Genomic DNA, 24,824 nt, shown 5'->3' with positions numbered 1-24,824 from the left:
AGTCAGTATTTCGTTGCGATTTTGTATTATCGCATTGCGATAGTAAGTATCGCATTGCGATAGTCAGTATCGCATTGCGATTTACCCAATTCGCGTTGCGATTTACTTATTCGCATTGCGAATTGGGAAAATCGCAACGATACTGTATACCATCGCAACGCGATTTCCAACTATCGCAACGCGAATTTGCGATAATAGAGATCGCGTTGCGAATTAGCGATCACATTGCGATTTTGTTGGTCATTTTGGCGAATCCGAAAAAAGTTGATTAAAATCGTATATTATATGGGATTTTTGGTCACTGAGATTATTTTCTCTTTAATCAATCCGTTTTTATAGTAAATGGATTAATTTAAACCGGTTTTTATTATAAATAAACTAAGGGGATGTAACAAGTACTTTCATTATTACAACTGTGACACCAACTATTGTTAAATAACTATTGTTTTCTCTTGACTTTAGCTAGTAAGATCATTTTCATTTTGGGACTCGAGGAATAATTTGCACGTAAAGTTTGAATAATTTAATCCCAATGTCTGGTACACAAAAAAAAAATTAATACATCGACATGTTTTTTTGTCATGTCATATGATTCTCCTATATAATTGACGGTGCATAAAAAAATACTTCACTTTGTATTATTTTTAACCCAGTTGTAGTCGAAAGTAAGAGCAAGAATCTTTAATTATGATTTTGTTCAGGAAACCCTCATAAAATATTGTATACTTTCACCACGCAGTTTTGGATGCTGCCTTATAACTAATATTCCTCATATGTGTTATGCATTTATTTACTTATGTATGTATTTTATTGTCCATGATATTTGGATAGACAGTTTATGTTTGTATATAGATTTTTTATAACACTCGATTTTAATTTGTGATTGTCAGTAGTCTTTCAGTAATTTAATCCCTTATTATGGTTTGTTTGTCTATGCAGATAAATTTGTTTGTATATGTCTTTTGTTTAAGTATTTTTTAAAAAAGTTTTAATATTTTTCTTACATGGTCCTTATATAATCTTGAGTGACTATTTTATTATGTCAACGGTTATAGAAAATATTCTAATGATGTGTTTAATTTACCAACTTTATTGTAGTTTTAAATATTTTCTCTTTTAATACAATTAGTGATTTTATTTCCATAAAGTCAGTATTTTCATTTAATTCTACAATTCCAACCACTTTAAATAGTGTATTTTCTTTGCTAATAGAGTTTTAGTTTTGATTAATATTACTATAATTGTAATATTTTAGAAGTTATAAACTTAAACACACTTTAATTACATTAAAAGTTTGAGGAAGTAAGGACTGTGTGTAATTTATATGATTTTCTGAAATTATTATTAGTTAATTTTTTTTGAATATATTATTAGTTAAATTATATTTTGAATAATATTGTTGTTACAATATGTAATAGTAGACCGTAGTATAATAATGATTTATCTGTTTTTTAGGTAATAAAACAATAATTGTTTAGAAAAAAATGAAAATTTCATTTAAGATCATGACCCATTCCAGCCTTTTTTTCTATCTTTGTTTTTATGTATATTCAAATATATAATATTTTTAAGGATAAACTACACAAATAGTCACTAATGTTTGAGTAAATTTTTGTTTTTTCACTAAAGTTTTAAAAGTAATGAATTGGTCACTAACGTTATCGATTTATAGCAAATTGGTCACTAACGTTATCGATTTATAGCAAATTGATCACTAATGTTATTGATTTATAACAAATCGGTCACTAGTTGTTAACCGCAATTAACTTGGATGACTGAAAGATTACCTGACCCATTAACTATTCATGTGGCAACCTTTTTTGTATGCTTTCTTCATCACACTCTTTCTTCTTTAAATCCCTCTACAGTTCTACATTTTCTGCTATAAAGATTTTTTCTTTGTTGCCATGCAATATCAAGATTATCACTCTCCCTTCACCCGATCAAAACCCTTCATTTTGATGTGCAAAATATGATGAGCCATCATCAAAATCTCGAAGAGGATAAGAACCATCTCTTAGTTTACCTATAATTTGTAAGATGGATAGATATATGCCTGAGTAAGCTAAGTAACGCTAAAAATGAAAGGAAAATCCATGCATGGATGGCAAAACAATGACTTGAAAGTTAAATGCTAATATATTTGACAATACTGTATGGTGTGGATGGAAAATTTATTCTCCCTATATTATCATTTATCAGAAATTAATCGATAATGAACGCATATAATAAATTTTATGTGGAATTACTAATAACAAAATAAAATTCAGACTTTATAATTAAACCAAAGGCATCATAGATACCCATTATAGGAATTAACAAAATTCTAGACTCTTATCTCTTATCTAAGCATCTGTGTACTGCCCATAGCTTGAAGCTGATGAGAGAGTAGCCCATGTTAGCCATTGTTGCACTTGGAATCCCAGCACCCATCGGCCTGTCAACAGCACTTTGTTCCAAAGATTGCACTTGTCTCTTCAAGAATTTGACATAATGAATAGCCTCGTCTAACATCAACGCCGTATCCATTTTGGTGCATCTAGGAACAAGTCTCTGCAAAATCCTTATCCTCTGGCTTATCTGTTCTCTTCAATGCCTGGCGGCCACGCTTTGGGATCCTTATATATCTTAACGTTTCTTCTATTTGGAGGTTTAATGGATTCTGGGTCTATATGAATAGATGACATTACATTTATACGAAAAATCATCTCCCTCATTGTTGCCATGCTACTGCAGAAGAATATGAGTTTGCATTGTTGAAATGAGTTGGGTATTTGAATTTGTTATTGCTGCCCATATTGTCGGGTTGAAGAGGTGGAGTCTTGGGTTCTTGAACAAGGTTATTACCATTGCCATTTCTGATTAATGATAAAGAGGAAGATGTGATAGTGGAGCTTGAAGTACCATTGGAGAAGTGGATTTCAGGTGGCAATAATGTGGTAATGTGGGAGAGTTATGGAAATCAAGAGAGTTCTTATCCTCTTCAAGACTTTGATGCTGGCTCATCATATAATTTGCATATCAAAATGGAGCGTTTTGATCCGCGAAGGGAGATTAATAATCTTGATTTGGCATGGCAACATAGAGAAGACTTTTATAGCAGAAAAAGTAGAACTAGGAACTTGAGCGTGATGAAGAAAGCAAACAAAAAGGTTGCCGCGTCAATGGTTAACAGCCGGGTAAGCTTTCCGTCACCCACGTTAATGAAGTTTAAGGTTTAGTGACCAATATCTTATAAATTAATAATATTAGTGATTAATTTGTTCTTTTTGAAACTTTAACGGGGAAAACAAAATTTTACTCGAATATTAGTGATCATTTATGTAGTTTAACCTATTTTTAATAATCAATGAAATCATTAACCAACCGAAATAGTTCACTGACTCACGTTTAACAATTCATCACCTTATTAGTTTGCTTTTATTTATGGAAGTGGTTGGTGATAATGATGGGAATGAAAAATCGACTGTATTAACAAGAAAGTTACATTTGCTAAAACAAACCCCATAACAGTCAAAAACCAAAGGAGAAAAAAGTAAAAATTACATAGTTAATTTCTATTCCCAACTGTAGGAGAATTTGATCCTAAATAGCTTTCTACTTCTATTTTCTTTTTCTTCTTCTTCATCTATTTAAAAAATAAATAAAAATAATGAAAGATTAAGAGGCAGCTATTTTCTCAAAGTGCATGAGCCTGTTATCTGCTATTTCACACTGTTGGCCACCACCCTATGCTTCACACTTTTGAACCTTCCATTCGTCATTACCTGAAATTCCATTACAATCATTGAAAAAAATGGATTTTTTTGGATGAATTTTTCTTGTTTTTATGTGTTTGGATTGAAAGAAAGTTTCTTTTTTTTTTCTTTTTACCTGTAAGGAGTCGCCAACATTGATGAAAAATGAGTGCTGGTCGGGGGGACTGGAATCCAAGAACCGTCTCTGAGAGAGATTTGAAGGCCGTAAGTTTTGTTTGATCTTAGAACCGAAATGATTTGTGGGTCAGTGTGTTCACCGAATCCAATCACATTGCTGTTCAGAGATTGAAGAACATCTGGGCATGGAGGGTAATGGTTAAGCCTGAAAACAGAGTCACTCTGCTCATTCATCATCAGCTTACTCAACACATTCCTCGGTTGAATCTGTAGCCCATAGGCTACCACTTCCAGTATCTCGCACGCCATTTTCTTCACCGCCGCCATGTATTTATTCAAAGCAACACTGGAAACAACAAAATGTACAGTTTCAGAAGCCCGTAACAAAACATGACAGATACCATCTCTGGTAAGAAAAAAAAGTACCTAAACTTTCTGGGTTTTCAGTTGCGATGTTGGGGTCTTGGTTGGTCATGCGGAGGAGATATTCGACCCAACCAACATCACCATTGGGACCGATCATTTTGTTGCCGTATCCATAAGGTTTGGGCTGCCCTGTTTTCTCTTTCTCACAGAGGGGTAAAGAGAAGAACTTGGTGGCTTCGTATTCCAGTCTGGAAATGAATTCCATGGGAACCCCAAGGTTGATCACCTTGAAGAATCCGAATTCTTCACAGGCTTTGATTATCTGGTGTTTGGAATCCGGTTTCGAGAGGTCTACGATAGGGAACGATGCGGCGGCTGGCTGCTTGTTTCTGATATAAGAGAACTGTTCAATCGCTGGTTTTGATAATATCACCATTGTTTACTGGTTGCTCTGTCAGTTATCTTTGTTGAGTTCTTTTCGATACAACTGAGAAATATGGAGAAAAGAAGAGAGAAGAAAAAAAAGGTTGGATCTTGTTGGCGATGAAGATGGATGGTTTTTGAGTTTGAAGCAGATTTGTATAGCAGGGGGCAAATCAAATGAACAAATGGCTTTGGGTTTTGCTTGGCTATTTATAGGTAGAGAAGAGAGAGAGAGAGAGAGAGAGCGCTCTTCTTAAATATAAAATATTTTTATTAATTAAAAAAAATGACACTTCCTTGTATTTATTTTTTATTTTTTTATTTTACATAAGAGAATCGATAATGAGAGACAAGATATGTAGATTTTAATTCAAGCAGGCTGAGTCGGCCCTCAGAACCTTTCAGAAAAGTAACCAAGTCAACACTCAGCACCAATCCCCCATTCTTAATAGGGTAAATTATATATTTAATCACCTAACTATTCTAACAGTTTTATTTTGGCCATCTAACTATATTTTTTTAAAATTGTATCTAAGCTTATATTTTTATTTCATTTTGGTCACACCGTTAAAAAATAAATGTGATTGCTAACGTAATATTTTTTTTTTCCAATTATAATATATTGTTGTCTTATGATGACACATCAACATCACCGTTAATTTTTTTAAGATAGATGATTAAAACAGAACAAAAATATAAATTTATGTAATATTTAAAAAAAATAAGTGATCAAAACAAAACCACATGAATAATCAGTGACTAAATATGTGGTTTAGTCTTATTAATTTTTTGAAATATATATTATTATATCTTAACAATAAAAAATATAATTTTTCTTAAAAAGATTTTGATTAATTATATTGGCAAGATATATGTATTTTTAATAAATTAAAAATTAAATAAATATAATCTTATAAAAATGTTATTTTTACATATATAAATATTATTGATAAAATAAAATAAACTCTCGCAAATAATAAATTAGAAAGTCATCACATTAATTATCTGCGTAATTCCCATAATTCTAATTTTTAAATATATTATTTTTAAAACCGGAATTTCAAAATATATTCAAATTTCCATTATTCGTCCATTCATCGGTTCATTTAGTAGGGAGGAGGAGAAGCTTCTTTCATTTTGAATTGTCTTCTTGAATAAGATTAGAAATCTTATCTCTATTCAATTACCTTTATTTAATTAGGTAATTGATTGATTATTGATCAACTCAATACTTTATTTACTATTTATTTATTTTTTGAAAAAAAAAACAGTTTGTATATATTAGAATTGAATACAAAGTACTCTACCCCAAGAGCCTCATTCAAAAGTCTTCCTAAATCAAAATAGAGGAAAAATAGTGCCCTTTGAAGTGAGATAGAATCAAACTTCATAAGGAAAAACAAATAGAAATAGCTAGTACAGCAGCATGGAGCACACGAACCCCACCCCACCAAGCTTATATCCTACATTTAGAAGCATTAAAACGTAACCAAAAATGGAAGGGCAATGGAAATGCACAGCTGAAACAAGATCAAAACATCAATAGTGAAGGGGAATGAGCAAACTCCTAATTCCAAGTGAAAAACCTAAGCCAACAAAATCGAACACAACCCAGGAAACCACCAGAAACGCTGCATGGAAAATCTACTTGATTCAAGAACCACCTTCATCTAACACCTAAGATAACGGATTCAGGGCATCTAACAAAATCTTGAACATATGGAATCAACATCGGCCATGAGCTATTAGCCCAAACCTCAATCTTAAACAAGGCTAGATCAAACATTTTTTCCACCGACAATAAACACTAATTAAATATGACATTATTTCTGCAAATTCAAATATTCCAAATAAGACCAAAGAACCCCAAATTTCATAAACGAAGCTTCCATCTTACATTTTGACTGCACCACACCTCAATCAGCGCTTTAACGTTCATGGAAAATACAATTTTAGTCTTCCACACACTACACCAACGCTGCCATACAACATCACAATAACACAAAATATGATTGATCGATTCTTGTTCTCTTTTGCACAATACACAAAGGAAATTATCCTTGCATGAAACTTTACGCTTTTCCAGCTCTAGAATGACTGACAATCTTTGATGGACAGCTTTCCACACAAAGACATCAACTTTAGGAGGAACATATTTTAACCCCTCACTCTACATATGAGGAGCATATTATGATTCCTCATCTATCTTAAAACCTCAACCCTCAACCCTCAACCAACATATGACCCCTCCCCCTTTTTTATAATACTAAAAAGTTTCCAAGTTTTATAGATATTTAAAGTTGTGTCCGAATTTTATTATCTACATTATGAGTTGTTTAATTAATTAGTGTTAGAGGAGATAAGGATATATGCGAGACTATATGTTAGAAAAGTGAACATATAAAATTTTAATGATAAAAATAGATTATTAATAAAAAAATATAAAATTATAAAATCATTTTTTTAATAAAAAATATATTCTATCAATCTCTCGATCCATCCAATTTTGAATGGTACGAACGTTTTGATTGGAAAACTCATGCTTATTTTTATGTAAAATCATATGCAATACTCGAATCAAAGAGGAATGGACCCCTTTCGGATCCCTGTTAGATATCCATTAGATTTCACATTACTTGATTAGGCAAGATAGTAAGACAGATTTTGTCCTGCAATTACACGAGTATTAACTGAATTTAACACGTCAAATTAATATATGTAACGACTTTCTTTCTATTTTAATAAATTTCAAATATAAAAAAGGTGAAAAGTCCACATTAAAAGACGCACACACAAAAAAAAACGAACCATAAGCCAATCCATTTATTATTGTTATTATTTACCGGCGATTACTATCCAATTCATAACAATATACATGTTTCTGGTTTGCTCCATATTATAACTAAAATGTATATGAAAATTTATTTCATTTGTTATCATTGAAAAAAAATCAATAAAAAGATTACAACAAAGTTAAACCTCAGCTGCCTTAATCAATGTATTGAACTAAGCATCGTCTTACTGTTCTACCTTTATTTTGTCTTCAAAATCTTGTGTTTTCTCAATCAGTCAACTTAAAAAACATGAAAGCCTGCTGCTGTTCCATTAAAGGCTAAAACCAAGGAGAGCAACATCATCCACAATTACTGGATTTCATTAACGTCTTTTAGAAACTCAATCACTTCGTGCAATGTTCTACTGTGAGAAGATAATATCAACAGTTTATACATCCATGGATCATATCCATTGTGGAAAGACATGCATGGTGAACCTAGTAACATCAACTGTTTCCTATTTTGAATAAATACATGAAAAAGTTTCATTATTTGTGGCAGGAACAGAGGGGCTTCAGTGCACACCAAAACAACCTTGAACGCCATTGGATAAGTTATCAAATCAGACGGAAATTCAACGCAAGCATTAAGGCAGACAGCATGCCATAAAAATAAGCACGACTCGCAAACCTTTATATCTAATGAATTCAGGATCAGCCATATGCCTAACTTTCTGACTAAGACAGGCAATGCAGTCACCACACATTCATCACATCAATGAATAAGAAAGAACCATACAGTAACAGTAACTTCTCTCCTTCATCCTCTTCGGCTCAGTTAGTGAACGTATAATGCAAAACAACAGCGACTGAACAAGACATTTCAGAGCCACACCGTGAGGTGCAAGCTTGCCCAATTACCAGCAGAACAATAATAATTTCTGTGGAGGAAGAATAACAAGATATGAGTAGTTTCGGTCCATACCAACTATCAAGGAGCTAGCCTGCATTAGAGTCAAATGCCATCTATTGAAAATGCATCAGGTTGGTGCTAAACCAAAATCATAACTGAATTGAAAGTTCATCAGTGCTATATAGTCATGGTTGCAACTGCAGCACCTTGGAAGGTCCCTTGAGTCTAAGAAATGAAGGAACCAATATCGTTGTAATCACCAATAGTGCAGCTGTAAAGGGTACAAAGCAATTCTACAGCATAAGTATTGGTATACAAGTTCAGTAGATTTAAAAACCATCTACATAGATCAAGCATTATTGTCACGTTCATGTTATTTTCCTATGTCATAATAATGCTTAAGGTATTATATAAATTTTGACATATTAATAATTCATGTTATTTAGATTGACATATTCATGTAGTCTTGTCATGCTCGTGTTAGTCTTTTGTGTCTAACCACAGTTTATGTCGTATTTTAGTTATTTTTTTCCTGTGGTGCCGAAAATAGCTAGATCTAGTTTCACACCCTTTGTGAATTGAAAGGAACCAGACGCAAGAGGTGAAGAAACAGTGCTAAAGATAGAAAATAATGAGTTACAGATATCCACTAACACCTACTCAACCTACCAGTCAAGAGCACTATATCAACAACGGGGGGTTACCATTTATCATAAACTTTCTTGATTGATAAGGAAGCACATTCCTCTTGTCAGATTTATTTTTCTCTTCCAAAAAAAAAGTTTTAAAAGTTTCTAGAAAGAATAATTATGATATTAAGCATTAGAATAATGAGTTCGATCCAATTTCCAAAAGCCAAAGAAGAGGGAAAAAAAGGGTCAAGTATGGGAAAAATGAAGCTTTACAGATTTTTTAAGTTCCTCCTCCCCATATGTCAAATATTTTTTCGTTGTGTTAGAAACTTCCTTTGGCAAGCAAAAAAAGCAATACTTACAAGACTAAATAACGATAAAACAACCGTCTTGATACGGACAGAGAATAGTTTAATGGTTGTTTGTCATATAGAACTTTTCACTGAAGTGCTCGGCAGTACGTCTAGTGTCTCCTCTCAGTTTCTGGTGGAGCTAGCAGATCAGAGACAGAAACCATGTTAGCATGAACACATTACGCCCACATATATATGTGATAATAACTAAGGTTTAAGAAAGTTAACCATAGGAGTTCCTCAGAACATTATGCTTCAACAAATCCTGCGGATCTCAATGGCTGCTACAAAATAAAAAGAATTTCTCATTAAATGCTAAGGAATGCAATAAAATCTGGGATTCATGCTGCAGTTCTTTGTTTCCATGTACAAGGGCATGCATAGAGGGACCGTTTTCTTAACATCACAAGTGAGTTTCAAGAGTCGAAATCCGAAAAGTTGCACTACAAAGAAAGAATTCACATTTATTGAATGAATGATTACCTTGTACCGAATTTAACAGCTTGAACTTGCGTGAGGAGAACAGAAACAACAACGAGAATTACCTAACTCTTCACTGGAATCATGTATAAATATAATTATGCTGGACTGATGCAGCTGGTTTAAATTACAGAGCTTCACCTACCACCAAGCTCCCTTATGAAATAGAACGAATTGTATGGCCAGTCTGAGACTATATATTCTATTTTTCAGATCACAAAGGATTATGCTAGGAAGATGACAGCATCTTATAAAGATCGATTTCATCAGAAAATAATACCCTACAGATTTGTGGCGAAGCATTAAGATCAAAGATAAGCGAATGTTAGAAATTCATGATTTCACCAATTGTTTTTTCCAGTATGAGACCATTTGTTGTATAGTTCATGATATGCAAATAATAGTTCTTTTTTTCAACACAAGCTGGAGAAGAAAATAGGGTTCCTTCTTCAAGAACCAATTCTTGCATGAATTCCAAGACGCAAACTGATTAGTATACTGCAGAAGTAGTAAAACATATCAATCAATATCCAAAGTATGATCAGTAAAAGAATCTTGGTCGTGTAAACCACCAGAAAAAAATGTTACACAACCAGACAGGGCTCTCTCTGTGTTTCTCGTTAAAACTCCATCACACTGATAAACATTGTAAGCTCAAAAACAAATTTATTTCTAGACTGAGTTTCTATTGATCTGCTGCAATTCATTATGCATTTAGGATTGGGTCTGTATCACTAACTAGCCATTAATCCCAAAGCTTTTTATCCAATTTTCTTGCCACTCATATAGTTTCTTTGAGAAAGGAAAATAAAAGTCAGCAAGTGGTCCATAGATATTATAAAGAATTTTTAAGAATATAGCAAGATCAATTTATAAAGTTAAGATAACATCCGACAAGCCTTTGCAGTACCTGCTAGAGACGATGAAATACTTGATTCCCAAAACAGCTAAGAGAAGGGTCCAGACCTACTGTTTGGTGCTAGACCTAAAATGTCAAGATCAACAACACAAAATAAATGATAAACGAGACAACGTTCTGGTATAAGACCATTACTATACAAGTCAGAAACAGTGAAGTCTAAGTAAATCTAAAAACCCAATGAGGCGTCTGAGGTCTGAGCAAGAAAACCAGCAAGGAAGTAATGAAGTTGCAGTTAGGAAGGATCTAGATATAGAGATATGGGGCAATATAAACAATGTGATCTTGCAATATATCATTTTCGAGTCTTTTCCGAGGAATCTAGCTAGTAGAACAATCATTTTTAATAGAGAAGACAAACAGAAAATAATGATTCAAGCCTATTTTCCTCGATGAAGCTGAATAGATGGCATTCCATAATTCTCCTCTCTTTATGCATCATGGTTAGCACTAGAGCATAGCCATCACAGATATAAAGTACCAATCTTAATTCCTTATAATTAATAAAACACCATTCCAAGAGACATGATCATAAATAGGTACATTAGATCCTGCACAAGATCAGTACAGCTGCTGCTGCACCTATGGAAACCGTAGTAATAAAAAACTAAACCTAGAACAATGCAATAGCTCATGCAAGATCAGGTATTCATCACATTAGGTCCAGAAACCCATATCCAATGCAAAATGAAAGGGATTAAAGGAAAACAGTCGGAGAGCATAACAAAGGAAGTGATGAGGGAGACCATGAGTATTTGTGTGTAAGAGAGAGATTCTCAATCTCTATCTTTATCCATTATAACTAATCTAGAAAGCATTGTCATGGCAGGGTAATGGATTCTCCAATATGCAGAGTTGAATAAATGAAAACAAGAAAGCACAAAAAAGGCACAGAAATATATATTTCATCTGAACGTGGTATATTCCACGAAAAATTTATATAACTTGAACAATATCCAAACATTATCAGTGACAACACTAGGAAAGTGTAAACAACTTAAACAATATCCAAACATTAATGGTGACGACACTAGGGATGTATAAACAACAATAAAATGCTGTACCCCACTGTACTGCACGAATTGTTCTCAAGGTAACAGCTTCATTTACCCTCTTCAGTTTTAGGCACTTAATTCATTCTGGTGAGCCACATCATAGGTGGCATGAAGGCCAACAAGTAGGTAGTACACTATCATTACTGCACTGCAAATGATAAACCTCAAAAATGCTACAAGACCCAAAGATCCTATGAGAAACATGTTCATCACAATTGACAAAGATGGCAACCAAGGAACAAGTGGAACTCCCCAGACCTTTGGAACGCACTGCTTGGAAAGAAATGCCATTCCCAAAGTCCCCGAGAACCAAACCAATCCAGCCACAGTGTATTCAATCCAGCCTCTCTCATCAGAATTCCAAAGTGCTGAAACTCCAATTGAGGAACCGATAATAATGAGCAAGCAGATGAGAAATTTTATCAAAACATCCTTTGGAGTAACATCCTTCACATAATATCGTCTCACAAGCAATGCAACAGCAATTAGCATAAAAATGAATAGTGTACTGAAAGATAAAACGCTAGACAAAACATCTAAACTCGAGAAAAATGCAATAATAGCACTAATTGATGTCACCAGCAGGGTAGCATATACAGGAGTTCCAGTTTTGGGATGAACCAAAGCAAAAATAGGAGGAATCATATGAGCTCTAGCGATCTGAGTCGTGTATCGAGCTTGCCCAAGAGATCCAACAAGCAAGCTTGTAGTCATTCCCTTGAGTGCACATATACTAACCAAATATTTGGCCCATTTCATCCCAATTTGTTCAAAAGCAACAGAATAAGCAGCATTTACATCAATCTCATTATACTTCACCATCATGGTCAATGCTAAAGCCATCAAGCAATAAACAATGGTAATTCCAGACATCGAACCAACCAACCCAATTGGTATATCCCTAGAGGGTTTCTTAGTCTCCTCGGCCATATTTGCCACCATATCGAAACCTGTATAAGACCAATAAACCACAGCCGCTGCCTTGAAAACGCCTTTCACCCCATATGGAAAAAAAGGTTCCAGATTCGAAGTTTTTGCATGAATAAACCCAAAAACTATAACAAAAACAATCACCGCACCGCTAACCAAAGAAGCAACCCAATTCAACCAAGACGTCCTCTTAGTTCCACTCATAGCTATTCCATTAGCAACCAAAAGTACGACAACTGCAAGTGGATCTAAAAGATTAAATCCATCAGGCAAAGAATCAACCTTAATTCTCAAAAAATCAGAATCACTCTTGATCATACTAGCAAAATAAGAAGACCATGATCTTCCTAACCCTGCAGCTCCTGCTAAAGCTTCTAGAAGAATATTACCAGCAGCTATAAATGCAATGAAATCACCTACTTCAATACGAAGATATGAAAATGAACCACCAGCTACTGGAACCTCAGCTGCAAATTCAGTGTAACAGAAAACCGAAAGCAATGCTGAAAGCCCAGATATAGCATAGGACAAGACAATAGCTGGACCTGCGTTATCATGAGCTTCTTGACCTGTTATGACAAATATGCCAGAACCAACAACCGAGCCAAAGCTTAGCCAAATAAGGTCCCACCAGGTTAGACATTTTTGCATTGGGTTTTCACTCACTTTCGAAAGGGTTACAAGCTCGTTGGTGGAGGAGGAACGTGCTAAGAGACGGTCGGTGAGACGAGGACAGGTTTGGGAAATTGCTGTTTTGTAGGAAGACATGGATTGAAACGAGGTTTCTGGGAAGAAATCTTTTTTGCTACATCTCCAGTAGCTTCTCGTGGTTGTTGAAGAACTTGGTTTTTCTTCAGCCATGGAGATCCAAAGATTCAAACCTTCAAAGACCCAGAAGATCAAATTGGAGAGAAGAGATTGATTTAGTATGGGAAGTGAGAAGAGATTCACTACAATCGGGAATCAGGATTGGCCAATAGATAAAGATTTCAATCGCGCAAGTTAATCAGGTCCAAAGCCCACAACGCCAGAGTAGGTTTAGATAATGTCATTTTCAAATAGGAAAACACTGTATTTAATTTCGTATCCTTTTCAGCTTGGATAAAATTGCGAAACAATTCAAGGAGCTTATTTTTTTATATTAAAAATGTAAATTTCAGTAACTCAAACATGGCTGAGTGGTAAAATAAGTTCCTTGACCTGATTATGATCATATTGTGAACAAGAATCGTCATTTATTTGATCAATCGTATTGAGAAATTAAAAATCCATAAATTGATAATATATAATCAGTTTATCCAATAAAAAAAGAAAATCCATTTTTTAATTCATTTCCCATGTAAACTTGTTTTCCCTAAATCCAAATTCCATCCTTCTCAGAGACACTACGTACTTGAGAATCTGAAATGCAGAACCATTTGGTTGTAGCGTGTTCATGGTGATGAGTGTTTAATATTGTATACATTTATTGTTATTTACTATGTTTTTTTATTGAATATCATTGATTTTTTTTGTTTTGGGTTTATTTTAGAGAGAAGTTTTATTGGATTAATTAGTCTAAAAAGTAGTAAATTTCGATGGTCCAATCAATATTTTTTTAGAAGACGAGCGAAATTATTTTGATTATTTAATTAGAATTTATCTGACATATGTTATCTATAAAAGAAACAGAATTTAACCAGAAGTATAAAACTTAAATATTTATTTATTTATTTTGATAAACCTTTTAGATTTATGATTTTTTGTTTGATTATTTTATTATTATTATTATTATTATTTAAGATTTTTAGTTTGATTATTTTATTTAGGAATTAATTATTTTATTAGAACTCTTGGTAGGATTTTTAAAGTAGCATTAGTGTTAACATCAATAATAGTCATTGTTAATCTAAACAAAGGTTAAATTTTAAGAATTGACATTGGAAAATTAGCTCACATGAGAGAATAACAAGTTACAAGGGTTGGATCTTGTAGACTATAACCAATAAGAATCCCGAAGTAAAACAGATTTCAATAATCGAAACAAACCGAGGCGAAACGAAGCTATAGGCTATATCTCATCATAATTATTTTCAATCATCTACTTTTCTTTTTTTCTTTTTATTTATTTCAATTTATTCAAATTATTTTGCTAAGCCTCATTTATTTTACTTTTGCAGTTTTTTTGGATCAAGATCAATTCAAACCAACATTGGAAATTTTGAAGTCTCAGTGGATTGATCATTTTTTCTCTATACTGCGTTCTTAGCTTATTTATTTGAGAAAAAAACTTAATTTATTTGACAATTACGACACTTGTCACATAGCATCATCCATTGGAATCTTCATCAGATTTAGTTCTCATGTTTTTGTAAATAATATAATTATCAAATTTTTCTGCAAGGACAAACTGCCATAAGCAATCCTACGAGCACGGATGGATCGAGGGGTCGCACCCCCTAAAAATTTTAATTTCTCTTAAGTGTTTTTCTTGTATGTTAGATGATCTAATTTTATCCTAAAAATTTTAATATAATTTCTTAAGTTTGCACACCTGATACGAATTCTCACGTCCGTCCATACCTACAAGATACATCTAGCCACCTGGTGTTGCATCGAAGAATTTTGCACACTTTATAAAAGATTTTTCAAAGAAGCTATGATATTAAGCATACATAATTAAACTTATTAAAGAGCAAAAGTATCTGCTAGAGTGCTTCGAATGATATTTTATTTTGTCCATAGTCTAGAGATGCAATTAAAAAATATGTTATAGTCGAGGACTATTTGAATAGTTTACCCTATTGATAATAAGGTTAAACTATATGTACAGTCACTAAACTATTACAGCGGTAGTTTTATTTTAACCATCTCACTAAGAATTTTTTCAATTAAATCACTATATTACTAAAATAATTTCAAACAAGCTATTAACGGAAAAATTGACGTGGAAGTTAAGCACTTTATAATTATACAAATATGTAACTATACAAATTTACTTAATTACTATTTCAATCTTTCCATTAACAGTTAAGAGTCAATGGTTTGATTGAAACTATTTTAATAATTTAATAACCTAATTGATAAAAAATCATAAATCATCCGTGAAAATAGAACTAACCTATAGTTTAGTGACTACAGAGGTAGTTTACCCTAATAATACGTAATGATATTTGTCAGCCGAGAAGACAAGCTGGTAGCTAAGCGGAGGTAGCTTCCTCAATCTGATCCAACCACTAAAAAAACAAAAATCTTAATACCAAAGTAATAATTTTTTATTTTCTAGTTCATCCATAAGCATATCCAGATCCCCATTAAAACTCTCCAAAAGAGGGGAAAAAAGAAAGAAAAAAAAGAAAAAGAAATGAGCGGTGACGAGAAAAACACAGCTGTAGTTGTAGATCATCAGCATAATCAATATGGAACTTTCCAAGGAGTAGCCAACTACCCTCCTCCACATCCTCCTCAACATCATGGCCCGGCTATTGGGTTTCCTCAGCCTGTTCCGCCGCCTGGCCTCCATGAGCCCTCTGCTCCACCTCCTCAGTATTATTCCCAAGGTTATCAAACCGTTCCAGGTTGGCCTTGTCTACAAATATGGAAAAAAATATTCTTTCGTGATTAGGCAATCAAAGGAAGGATTTTGAGATTTGGGTTTCTGTTTATTGAATGATTAACATGTTTTTTGAGATGAAAAATCCATTTTTTTAAGAAGATAGGTGTATTTATTTGGTAGGAGTTTTATAATTACAGCAGGCTTTGTTCTGTTTTTGATGCAATAGAAAGACTTTCTGATATTGAGGATGAGTGAATTTTGATGGGAAAAAGGAAAAGAGAGCTGAAATCCAAGTTTTGCTATTATAGTTGAAATATTTTGCTATAAATCTCATAATAGATTTAAGAAGAAAGGAAATAGATTTCAGAGAAAGATGAGAAATAAAGGCAAAACATGTATAAAACCTTTCAGGAAATTGTGATGGAAAATCTTAGGTTGCTGAATCTCATGCGCATGTTGTGATTCATGGATACATATCACAAGATAGTGAAAGATTGGTAGTTTTGCAATTCGAGTTGGCGTGTCTTTCTTTTCTCTTACATAATTGAGTTGATAACTATTTTTCAAGAAAGAAGATTAGTGAATGTACCATTGATATCTAGGTTATGCTGTTGCTGAAGGAAGACCTGTAAGAGAGCGTAGGCTACCGTGCTGCGGCTGTGGCCTTGGATGGTTCTTGTAAGTCATACACTGTTCTATTGTTTTAAGAGTTTTTTTTGGTATAATGTCAACCAAATAACAACTTAAAGAATATGTTTTCCTCCACCTCCAATTGTTGTACTCAACCCGAATCTGCTGCACAATCCACACATGACATGTATTTTTATACAAATCCACATAATATTTGTTATTGTACTGGTTATTGTTTCCTGAATTCGTAGCTACCCCTTGAATTGTCTTATGATTCTTGATCTATAACAGGAATATACCTTTTTTTTTCTTTTGAAGGTTTATCATTGGCTTTTTCCTTGGGGCAATCCCCTGGTACATTGGATTGTTATTGCTACTTTGTGCGAGGGAGAGGATTGACCACCGAGAGAAACCGGGATATATTGCTTGCACAATTGCTGTGAGTATCATTTCTGTTTCAGTCTTTCTCAATTTTACGAAAGCCATGCTGTACTGAAATGACTATCAACTGTCATTGATATAGATATACACACATACTGGTAATATGTATTATGTTCTACATGATAAATTATGTATAGGAGTTGGGATTGGTAATGAAGTTTATAACTGATCAACTCCACTGCTGCTGTTTGTGCAGGCTGTTCTTGCTACAATTGCTATTGTCCTCGGTGTAACAAAGGGAATCGATGATTGATAAATTCTTCCGGGTCGTGCATATGTGTGAAAATAAGGTATACACCTTTTTCTTGTAAGCAATCATGTTGACAATTTGGTAGAAGAATCCTTGTGAAGTATATGTACAATGCATGTTATGGAACATTAGTACATATTTGTGTATCATCGTTGCTCTGATAGCAATGCACAGATTGTTAAATTTAAAACTTCTACATAGATTTATATTAAGCCAATGGAAAAAAGTAGAGATTGTGTTAAGTTGTAATGACATGTCAAATACCCCCAAAATTCTGAATCATTAAAAGCCGATGAAGTTCACAAATAAGGCATGTATCACCATATAATATGGTTGAGTCAATTGAGCATGATCTTTGCTTTTAAAGCAATAAAAGTTTCTTCTCCAAAATATACTGAAAGAAAATGGTTTTATGACATGCAAAAGTGAGTCGAAACGGATTACTGGCAACAAGATAAATGTAAGATGCCAAAGAAATCGTACACCAAATCACTTCCATGTACTTGAAAATGAAAGTTTATTAGCTTAACATTGATGACCTCAAAAACTCTTTTGTTCATCAATTTAATTTAACAGAGAATTATTCTTTGTTTCAGACAAATGTATAATTTAAAGAAACTGATGCTCGGAGCTCAAGACAAATATATACAACCAGTGAGAGTCCTAAGAGAAGCTGTTCTATATGGGTACAGGCTTCAACTTCATGCCTTGTTTCTTTTGTCATTTCCGAGGTTGTTTGTTTTGGATTATCTAAACTAATTAATCCTCTCGAGATTAAACATCACCATATCTTGCAGAGCTAACCGAAAATTGCTTTGAGAGAGACATTGGAGATTCTTGATTGCGATGTCGGCTTTCTCTTTTGCTAACTCTTGTGCCCTTCCAATTCCCCCACATTGCTTTACTACTTCGATTGCTTCGTCGAGGGAGCCAGTGTCGCAGAACTCGGATTCAATGATTTCTCTAAGTTTTGGCTCTTTTTTGAGCGCAAAAATTACAGGTGCTGTGAGGTTGCCTTTTGCTAGATCACTACCAGCTGGTTTCCCCAGCTGCTCTGCTGCTTGTGTGAAATCCAATATGTCATCAACAACTTGGAATGATAGGCCAAGATTCTTTCCAAATTCATACATTTGCTTGGTTACAATTCGATCCACCCCACTGAAAATAGCCGCTCCTTTGGTACTAGCTGCAATCAATGAAGCTGTTTTGTAGAAACTCTTGAGCAAATACTCCTCAAGTTCGACATCACAGTCAAACAAACTCGATGCCTGCTTAATCTCACCACTGGCAAAATCCTTAATAACCTGCAATATCATGGTAAGGATACGATTCATACAAGTTTAACCGAAACTAACTCCATAACCAGAGCACATTTCCAATCCCCACGGGTGGAAACTTTGAGTCAAATATCATGTTACAGGGGTTTACATCCGAACAAGATGGTATGTTAGGCATAGGTCATACTACACACCTGGCTGATAAGCTTGATGACTTCAAGGTTTTCAAGATTTGCAAGATACCATGACGACTGAGCAAACATGAAGTCCCCAGCCAGTACGGCTACTCTTGTGCCATACAGTTGGTGAACAGTCTCTTTTCCTGCAAGTTAACATACAGTCTCAAATCAGCAGCCCCTCGAGTGATGAAAGACTAGGAGAAAAAATATATCCGAGAAAATCAAGTTCTTCCCATGAGTTTTTTCTATTATTACTATTACATTTACCACTGAGTTAAAACTGAACAGTTCCTAGTCTGAACCATCCTATGGAATGGTAGATGCAGTAGTTCCTCTCCCTAACATTCACAGACAAGAAAAGTGGCCAGAGCTTGATCTCTCAACCACAACCACCACAACTACAAAAATTTGTTATATACGTGTACAGAGGTGTACAATGAACATAGTTGTCCCACAGGTATATATGTGATTCTTGTATATACTGAAATAGAAACTTTTTCTTTGCCCTTAGACAAGGGTATTGAAGACTCGAACGTAGTCTCAGATATTGCGAAGAACATGAAGTTTTACGTGACTCTTTAATAGCTAAGAAATAACAAAGATGAAAGCAGTACAAAATGGAGAAAGGTACCTGTTAAAGAAAGCAGTACAAAATGGAGATTAGTCTAGTATTCGAACTTAAACGTTCTGAATATGTCAGAGAGTCCCGACAGGTTACTTCAATCCGGCTAACTCTGCTGTAGCTCTTGAAACCAAGAACACCAGGGCCGGTCTCATTCTCTTACCACCAGCACCAAAGATCTGCTCGGCTGCAGACTTTAGAATAGGGTTCTCTGCACCAACAATCTAGTAGACCATCATCATCAGATACACAATTAACATCAACAACTTCTAAGAATCATATCAAAAAGCCGATCCTAAGTAAACAAGTTAATGGGGATATACATAATTTAACAAGCAAACATTTCATCATAAATACAATAAGTCAATTCATCTGGCCTCACATGGCGAACCGGTACGTGCAAAACCTTGAACAACCATCTTGAACAAAATCATTTCAAACATGCAGAAAATTTTATATATGATAACAGAACTATAAAGGACACATAAGAATTAAAGCCTCGATGAGCACGTACTGACTGGAGATTTTGATTTAGAGTCTGGAGGTCATTAGCAACCACTTCAAACAAGTTAGCCAGTGAAATGGGACTTTTAGCCTCTTTCTTCAAATCCAACACTACGTTGATGTTAAAATGGGACAGAATCAATTCCAAGTACTGACCTCAAATCTATAATAGCAATGTCTAAAAACCAAAACATAATATGAAAAATGAACTATTATTTCCTATTAAACATGGATCCAACAGGCAAAATCTCAGGGAAAGAACAGAAGTAGAAGCAAACCAAAAGAATGACTCCTAGTATATGAACAATATTAACAATAAAACTATAAAAACCAATTAATTTGATAAAACCATATTAAGGATGTTGAAACGATTTTTTTCTTAAAAGTGAGATTTAAAAACCACATTAATTCTTAATTATCTCTTTTTAATTTAAAAACAAATGCGATTTAAAAGACCTATCGTTTCGAAAAATTGTGGATTTCCTTTACGATCGAAAAATACGGTTCGAAGAATCGCCACCAATCTTTGATTAGGGTGTGATTGGGCATCCAAAAATGCTTTGTCATTTTAAATAAAAATTAATTTTAATTAAAACAATAAATTGAGGTCTGCGTTGCCAAAAAAATGAGTTCGAGAGTCGGTTACGTGTGGGGAAGGATTAGCACCCCCACAACGCCTTAAATCGGTACCTAGTCGATTAATTAACATCTTTGTAATGAACTTTACAAATTCGAATTTAATTTGGCTTTTGATCCCATAAAGCAAAGATGTAAATTTAAAAAGCATTCAAAAGCACTCAAATAAATTAAATTAAAATTACCAAGTCGTTTTAGAAAGATAAAGAATGTTCGATTATTTACAAATATCGAGACCAGATCTTAAAAGTTATAACAATCTTTTCTCGGTAAATTTAAATAAACGAACATTTCATTTTCTTTTGTTCCCAAATTTTAGAGTGATGGATCAATTTTTAGGCGTCACTAATGAGATACACTTTTATTTTAAAATCATTAAAAGCAGACCTCAAATCAGTTATGACTGCCCACTTAAAACAATTTTAAATTAAAAGCATATTACCCTTATTCCAATTATGTGATATGTCGAGTTATGCTCGTGAAGATATCATGCATATTATGCAAAAAGGATACCATGGAAAACTTAATTAAAGAAGGATATATTACATCTAATTACTAAATAATGTATGAAATTATCGTGCAATGCTACATTTAAATAATTAAAAATATATACATACTTTTAAAATATAAATTATAAACTATACAAATATTTACACAAATAACTAAATATGACTAAAATAAAGAAAACGAATCATAACACTTAAAAAAGTTCAGAAATCAAGTAAAATGTTTAAACTAAATACTAAATAATACATAACATAAATTTACCATCTTAATTATAGAAATAATAATAATTGAGATAAAACAAACATTAAACCATTTTAAGTATTGAAATCAAAAAAAACCCTTGTTATCCTAATAGACTAAAAACAGAATAAACCCTACACATACAAATGACTAAAATTAAATGTGCATGAAACAAAGTAACAAAATTATAAACATGAAAATTTTGACCTAGGACTAAAATGTCAACTAACAAAATTACAGATTAAATATAAAAATAATAAACAACATAAGGGCGAACCAAAATGAAAGACGCATGAAATATAAAGACACAAACAGAAGCCTGAAAAAATTTAATCTGAGGACCAAATTGCATCAACCCGAGAACTCTAATGACTTATATCGTAGATACACCATGCGAACCAGCCACCCAAAACGCTGCCGTTTTGGCAGTGTTATAAGTTTAAAACCTAGGTAAAAATCAAACCCTATCCTCACTTCTCCTTCCCTACCATCAGCTGCATTCTCTCTCTCTCTCAATGTCTCTTCTCCAAACCCACACTCAAAACCTCAATCACCATGGCCATCTGTCGACCCCCTAACAGTGACCGCACTAAACCCCGACCGCTATTGGACTTCAACCGAAGCCAAACGACCACCGTTGCTCTCTATCACTCGAGTCTCTCTATCTCGATGGCTTCAACTCCGGCGACCGACTCCTAGGTAAACACTAAACTCTTCCTTTTAATTTACTTTCAATTGAAAACATACATCTTTGGAAAATCTATAAAACGAGAGTAGAAAATGAAAACCTCTTGAAATCTTTTGTTTTGGTACGATTTACAAGAAATAGAAATGGGAAAGAGTTAGTTCTGCGTACAAATCATGCGTGGTTTGGGAACAAAGAATAGAAAAACGATCGGTATTGCTTGGTTTTGTATTGCTTCAAATAAAATAAAATAAAAACGTGGAAAGGATTCCAATAAAAATTAGTGCTATGGATTTTATAGGAACCTAAATAATTTACAGTCTAATTATACAGTATATAACCCAAACCTAAAGTTGATCTCATCTAGTTTCTCCAAATGATATAAGCATACACAAAAGAAATTGAAAACAAAAACAAATCCCAGAAGAGTACCTCGAAAATATTTGCAGTTCTAATGCTTTCCTGAAAAACGAGTCTATTACACTGCTTGATCTCTGAATCCCTGAACGTTGTTTTCACAGCTTCCGTTTTCTATTTGTTCTGGTGTGTAAATAAATACAAAAATATCTGATCTTTGTTCTCTTTCTCTGTTACAATGGTCTCAGTCTTCTCTCGTTCTAAATCCTCCCCTTTTCTGTCTGTCTATTCTCTCCCAAAACAAAGAATCAGTAGGGTCTCCCCTTTTTTGTTCACTCAGTTAATTTCCTCTTTTTGTGTTCTCTTCTCCCTCCTCTTTTAGTTTCCAGTGATTACTCTCTTTAAACTGATCCTTTTCAGTTTTTTTAATTCTCCAGTCGTGCTCCTCTTTGTTAATTGTCTTTTCACCCTTGTTAACTCATTCTAACCATTTTTGTTTTACAGGCTTCACGTGGGCTGGTTTGCTCTGCTGAGGAATATTGGACTTGAATCGGGCTTTCAACGGATTTAGTGTCAGGTTTAGCGACCTAGCCCCGAACAAAAACGAGCATATACAAAGGATACAAACCCAAATCAATTTTCAAAGACTTAAAGCCAAAAACAAAATTGAAATTTGAATGATTCTTACCATCAAGCAGAGCCTCACAAGTTTTTGTGGATAAGGCACGAGTTCTACTACTGATCTGCCTGCAACAAACAAATCTCCTAGCTCCATAGACATTACTAGTAAATGTTTTGTCGTGATTCCTTGCCGAGTGCCTTTCAATCGGAGCATTGGAGGACGAGCCAACAGCAACTAAATCAAGCACTCTTACTCCAAAATCAAGATTACGGCATGTCATTGACATCATTCTTAATACCAACACCCAATGTAACAACCCGATTTTCAAAATAATATTTAATTAAAATTTGAGGGTTTAATTGTGAAAATTTGGGACTGAATTGAAAGATTTTAAAACTTGGAGCTTGTTTTAAAGTTAAAGAAAATTCAGGGACCAAGCCCTGAATTTAACCATGGAGTGTCGGCAGACAATTGATATATGCGTGATTTCTGTTTTGAAAAACAGAAATCAATTTCACAAATCCTTCCTCACGCACACAACTTCCAAACTCGATTCCGACGCCGTCCGAATTCCGATCGTTGTTTTGAAACCACCGTTGTGTTCATCATCGAGCGAGGAGCAAAACCTTCAAATTAATTGAAGCGAAACGCGGCCAAACGTCGGGAATTTCCAGTCAAAGTAGCGACGGTTTTGTTAGCTCTATCGCCGAGAAAATCTTAAATTCACCGCTGATCGTTGCTCTGTTTACGACACCTCCCGCACCATCGTGTTCCTTGTGCCGTTCCGAGTTCACCGGTGTCAATCTTGTCCGCCGTAGATGGCGGCGCGTAAGGAGGTGGTGCAGTCAAAGATTCGGCCGATTTGAAATCGAGCTCTCCGCCGTTCAAAAATTTGAACCAATCGTTGTAAGTATCTTGAAATCGCTCAAAATAATTTTTAGAAATTTTTCCGGGATTTTTAGGGCCCCGGAGGACGCCTCACGCGCCACACGCGCCGCCGCAGGGCGAGTGGCTGCTGGAAACCGGTTTGACCGGTTTTCAACCGGTTCTGACCGGTTTGACCGGTTTCAACCGGTTCGAACCGGTTTGACCGGTCTGAATCGGTTTGACCGGTCTGACACGACCCGACCGTTGACCCGACCCGACCCGACCGTTGACCCGACCCGACCCGACCGTTGACCCGACCGTTGACCGTTGACCGTTGACCGTTGACTTTCTTTGACCAAAACTTAAAATGGCTTTGACCGAGCATTAAACGACCGTAAATCTTTTCCGAGTATACCTATCCTGATAGTTTTCGACGTGCCAAATCCATTTCCGCAGTCCGTTTCGCCAAATTCAAACCCGAAGGTCTCCAAATCGACGGTCAAAGTGGTTGACTTTGACTTTGACCAAGAATCTGAATTTTTAAAAAGTCATACTTTATGTTTTTCGACATCCTGATTTTGATTCCGCAATCCGTTTGGCCAAATTCAGACTCGAAATACCCCAAAATGATAGTCAAACCCGAAAAATGCTTATATACTTAAGAATTCTAGCTTTGAACAATTAAGTAAGATTTGGGGCTGATAAATTATTGTTATTTGAAGGTGCACGAGACTCACCGGATCGTTCAACAGC

The 24,824-nt window shown here is 34.4% G+C and overlaps 2 protein-coding genes, 1 long non-coding RNA gene and 3 pseudogenes across 4 annotated transcripts; 1 reads left to right on the top strand and 5 right to left on the bottom strand.

Moving 5' to 3' along the window:
* Positions 1 to 2,334: 2,334 nt before the first annotated feature.
* On the bottom strand, positions 2,335 to 3,508 carry LOC120120614 (annotated as a pseudogene).
* Positions 3,509 to 3,704: 196 nt separating this feature from the next.
* Positions 3,705 to 7,397, bottom strand: LOC120120603 (annotated as a pseudogene).
* Positions 7,398 to 7,797: 400 nt separating this feature from the next.
* On the bottom strand, positions 7,798 to 9,533 carry LOC120122972. The gene is made up of 2 exons (XR_005516142.1): positions 9,345 to 9,533; positions 7,798 to 8,621 (listed from the first exon to the last, which is right to left on the bottom strand). It is a non-coding gene; the product is annotated as an uncharacterized LOC120122972 (long non-coding RNA).
* Positions 9,534 to 11,675: 2,142 nt separating this feature from the next.
* On the bottom strand, positions 11,676 to 13,725 carry LOC120122924 (cationic amino acid transporter 8, vacuolar-like). The gene has a single exon (XM_039141967.1). The coding sequence runs from the start codon at positions 13,578 to 13,580 to the stop codon at positions 11,856 to 11,858; it is 1,725 nt and encodes a 574-aa protein (XP_038997898.1). The 5' UTR covers positions 13,581 to 13,725; the 3' UTR covers positions 11,676 to 11,855.
* A 2,245-nt stretch (positions 13,726 to 15,970) lies between these two features.
* LOC120122955 (60S ribosomal protein L18a-like protein) lies at positions 15,971 to 17,814 on the top strand. 2 transcript variants are annotated; one of them, XM_039141989.1, is made up of 4 exons: positions 15,971 to 16,258; positions 16,857 to 16,932; positions 17,203 to 17,323; positions 17,522 to 17,814. In XM_039141989.1, exons 1-4 carry the CDS (start codon positions 16,063 to 16,065, stop codon positions 17,576 to 17,578), a joined length of 450 nt encoding a protein of 149 aa, XP_038997920.1. In that variant the 5' UTR covers positions 15,971 to 16,062; the 3' UTR covers positions 17,579 to 17,814. The 2 variants fall into 2 exon arrangements, with proteins under 2 accessions (XP_038997920.1, XP_038997917.1); XM_039141986.1 differs by having other exon boundaries at positions 15,984 to 16,276.
* Positions 17,815 to 18,290: 476 nt separating this feature from the next.
* LOC120120592 lies at positions 18,291 to 23,484 on the bottom strand (annotated as a pseudogene).
* Positions 23,485 to 24,824: the final 1,340 nt, after the last annotated feature.

The sequence above is a fragment of the Hibiscus syriacus genome, unplaced genomic scaffold (genome assembly GCF_006381635.1).
Source record: "Hibiscus syriacus cultivar Baekdansim isolate YM2019G1 unplaced genomic scaffold, ASM638163v2 tig00001120_pilon, whole genome shotgun sequence".
Taxonomy (NCBI): domain Eukaryota; kingdom Viridiplantae; phylum Streptophyta; class Magnoliopsida; order Malvales; family Malvaceae; genus Hibiscus; species Hibiscus syriacus.
Note: the sequence above shows the minus strand (reverse complement) of the source record. Positions and strands in the feature narration are given on the sequence as shown.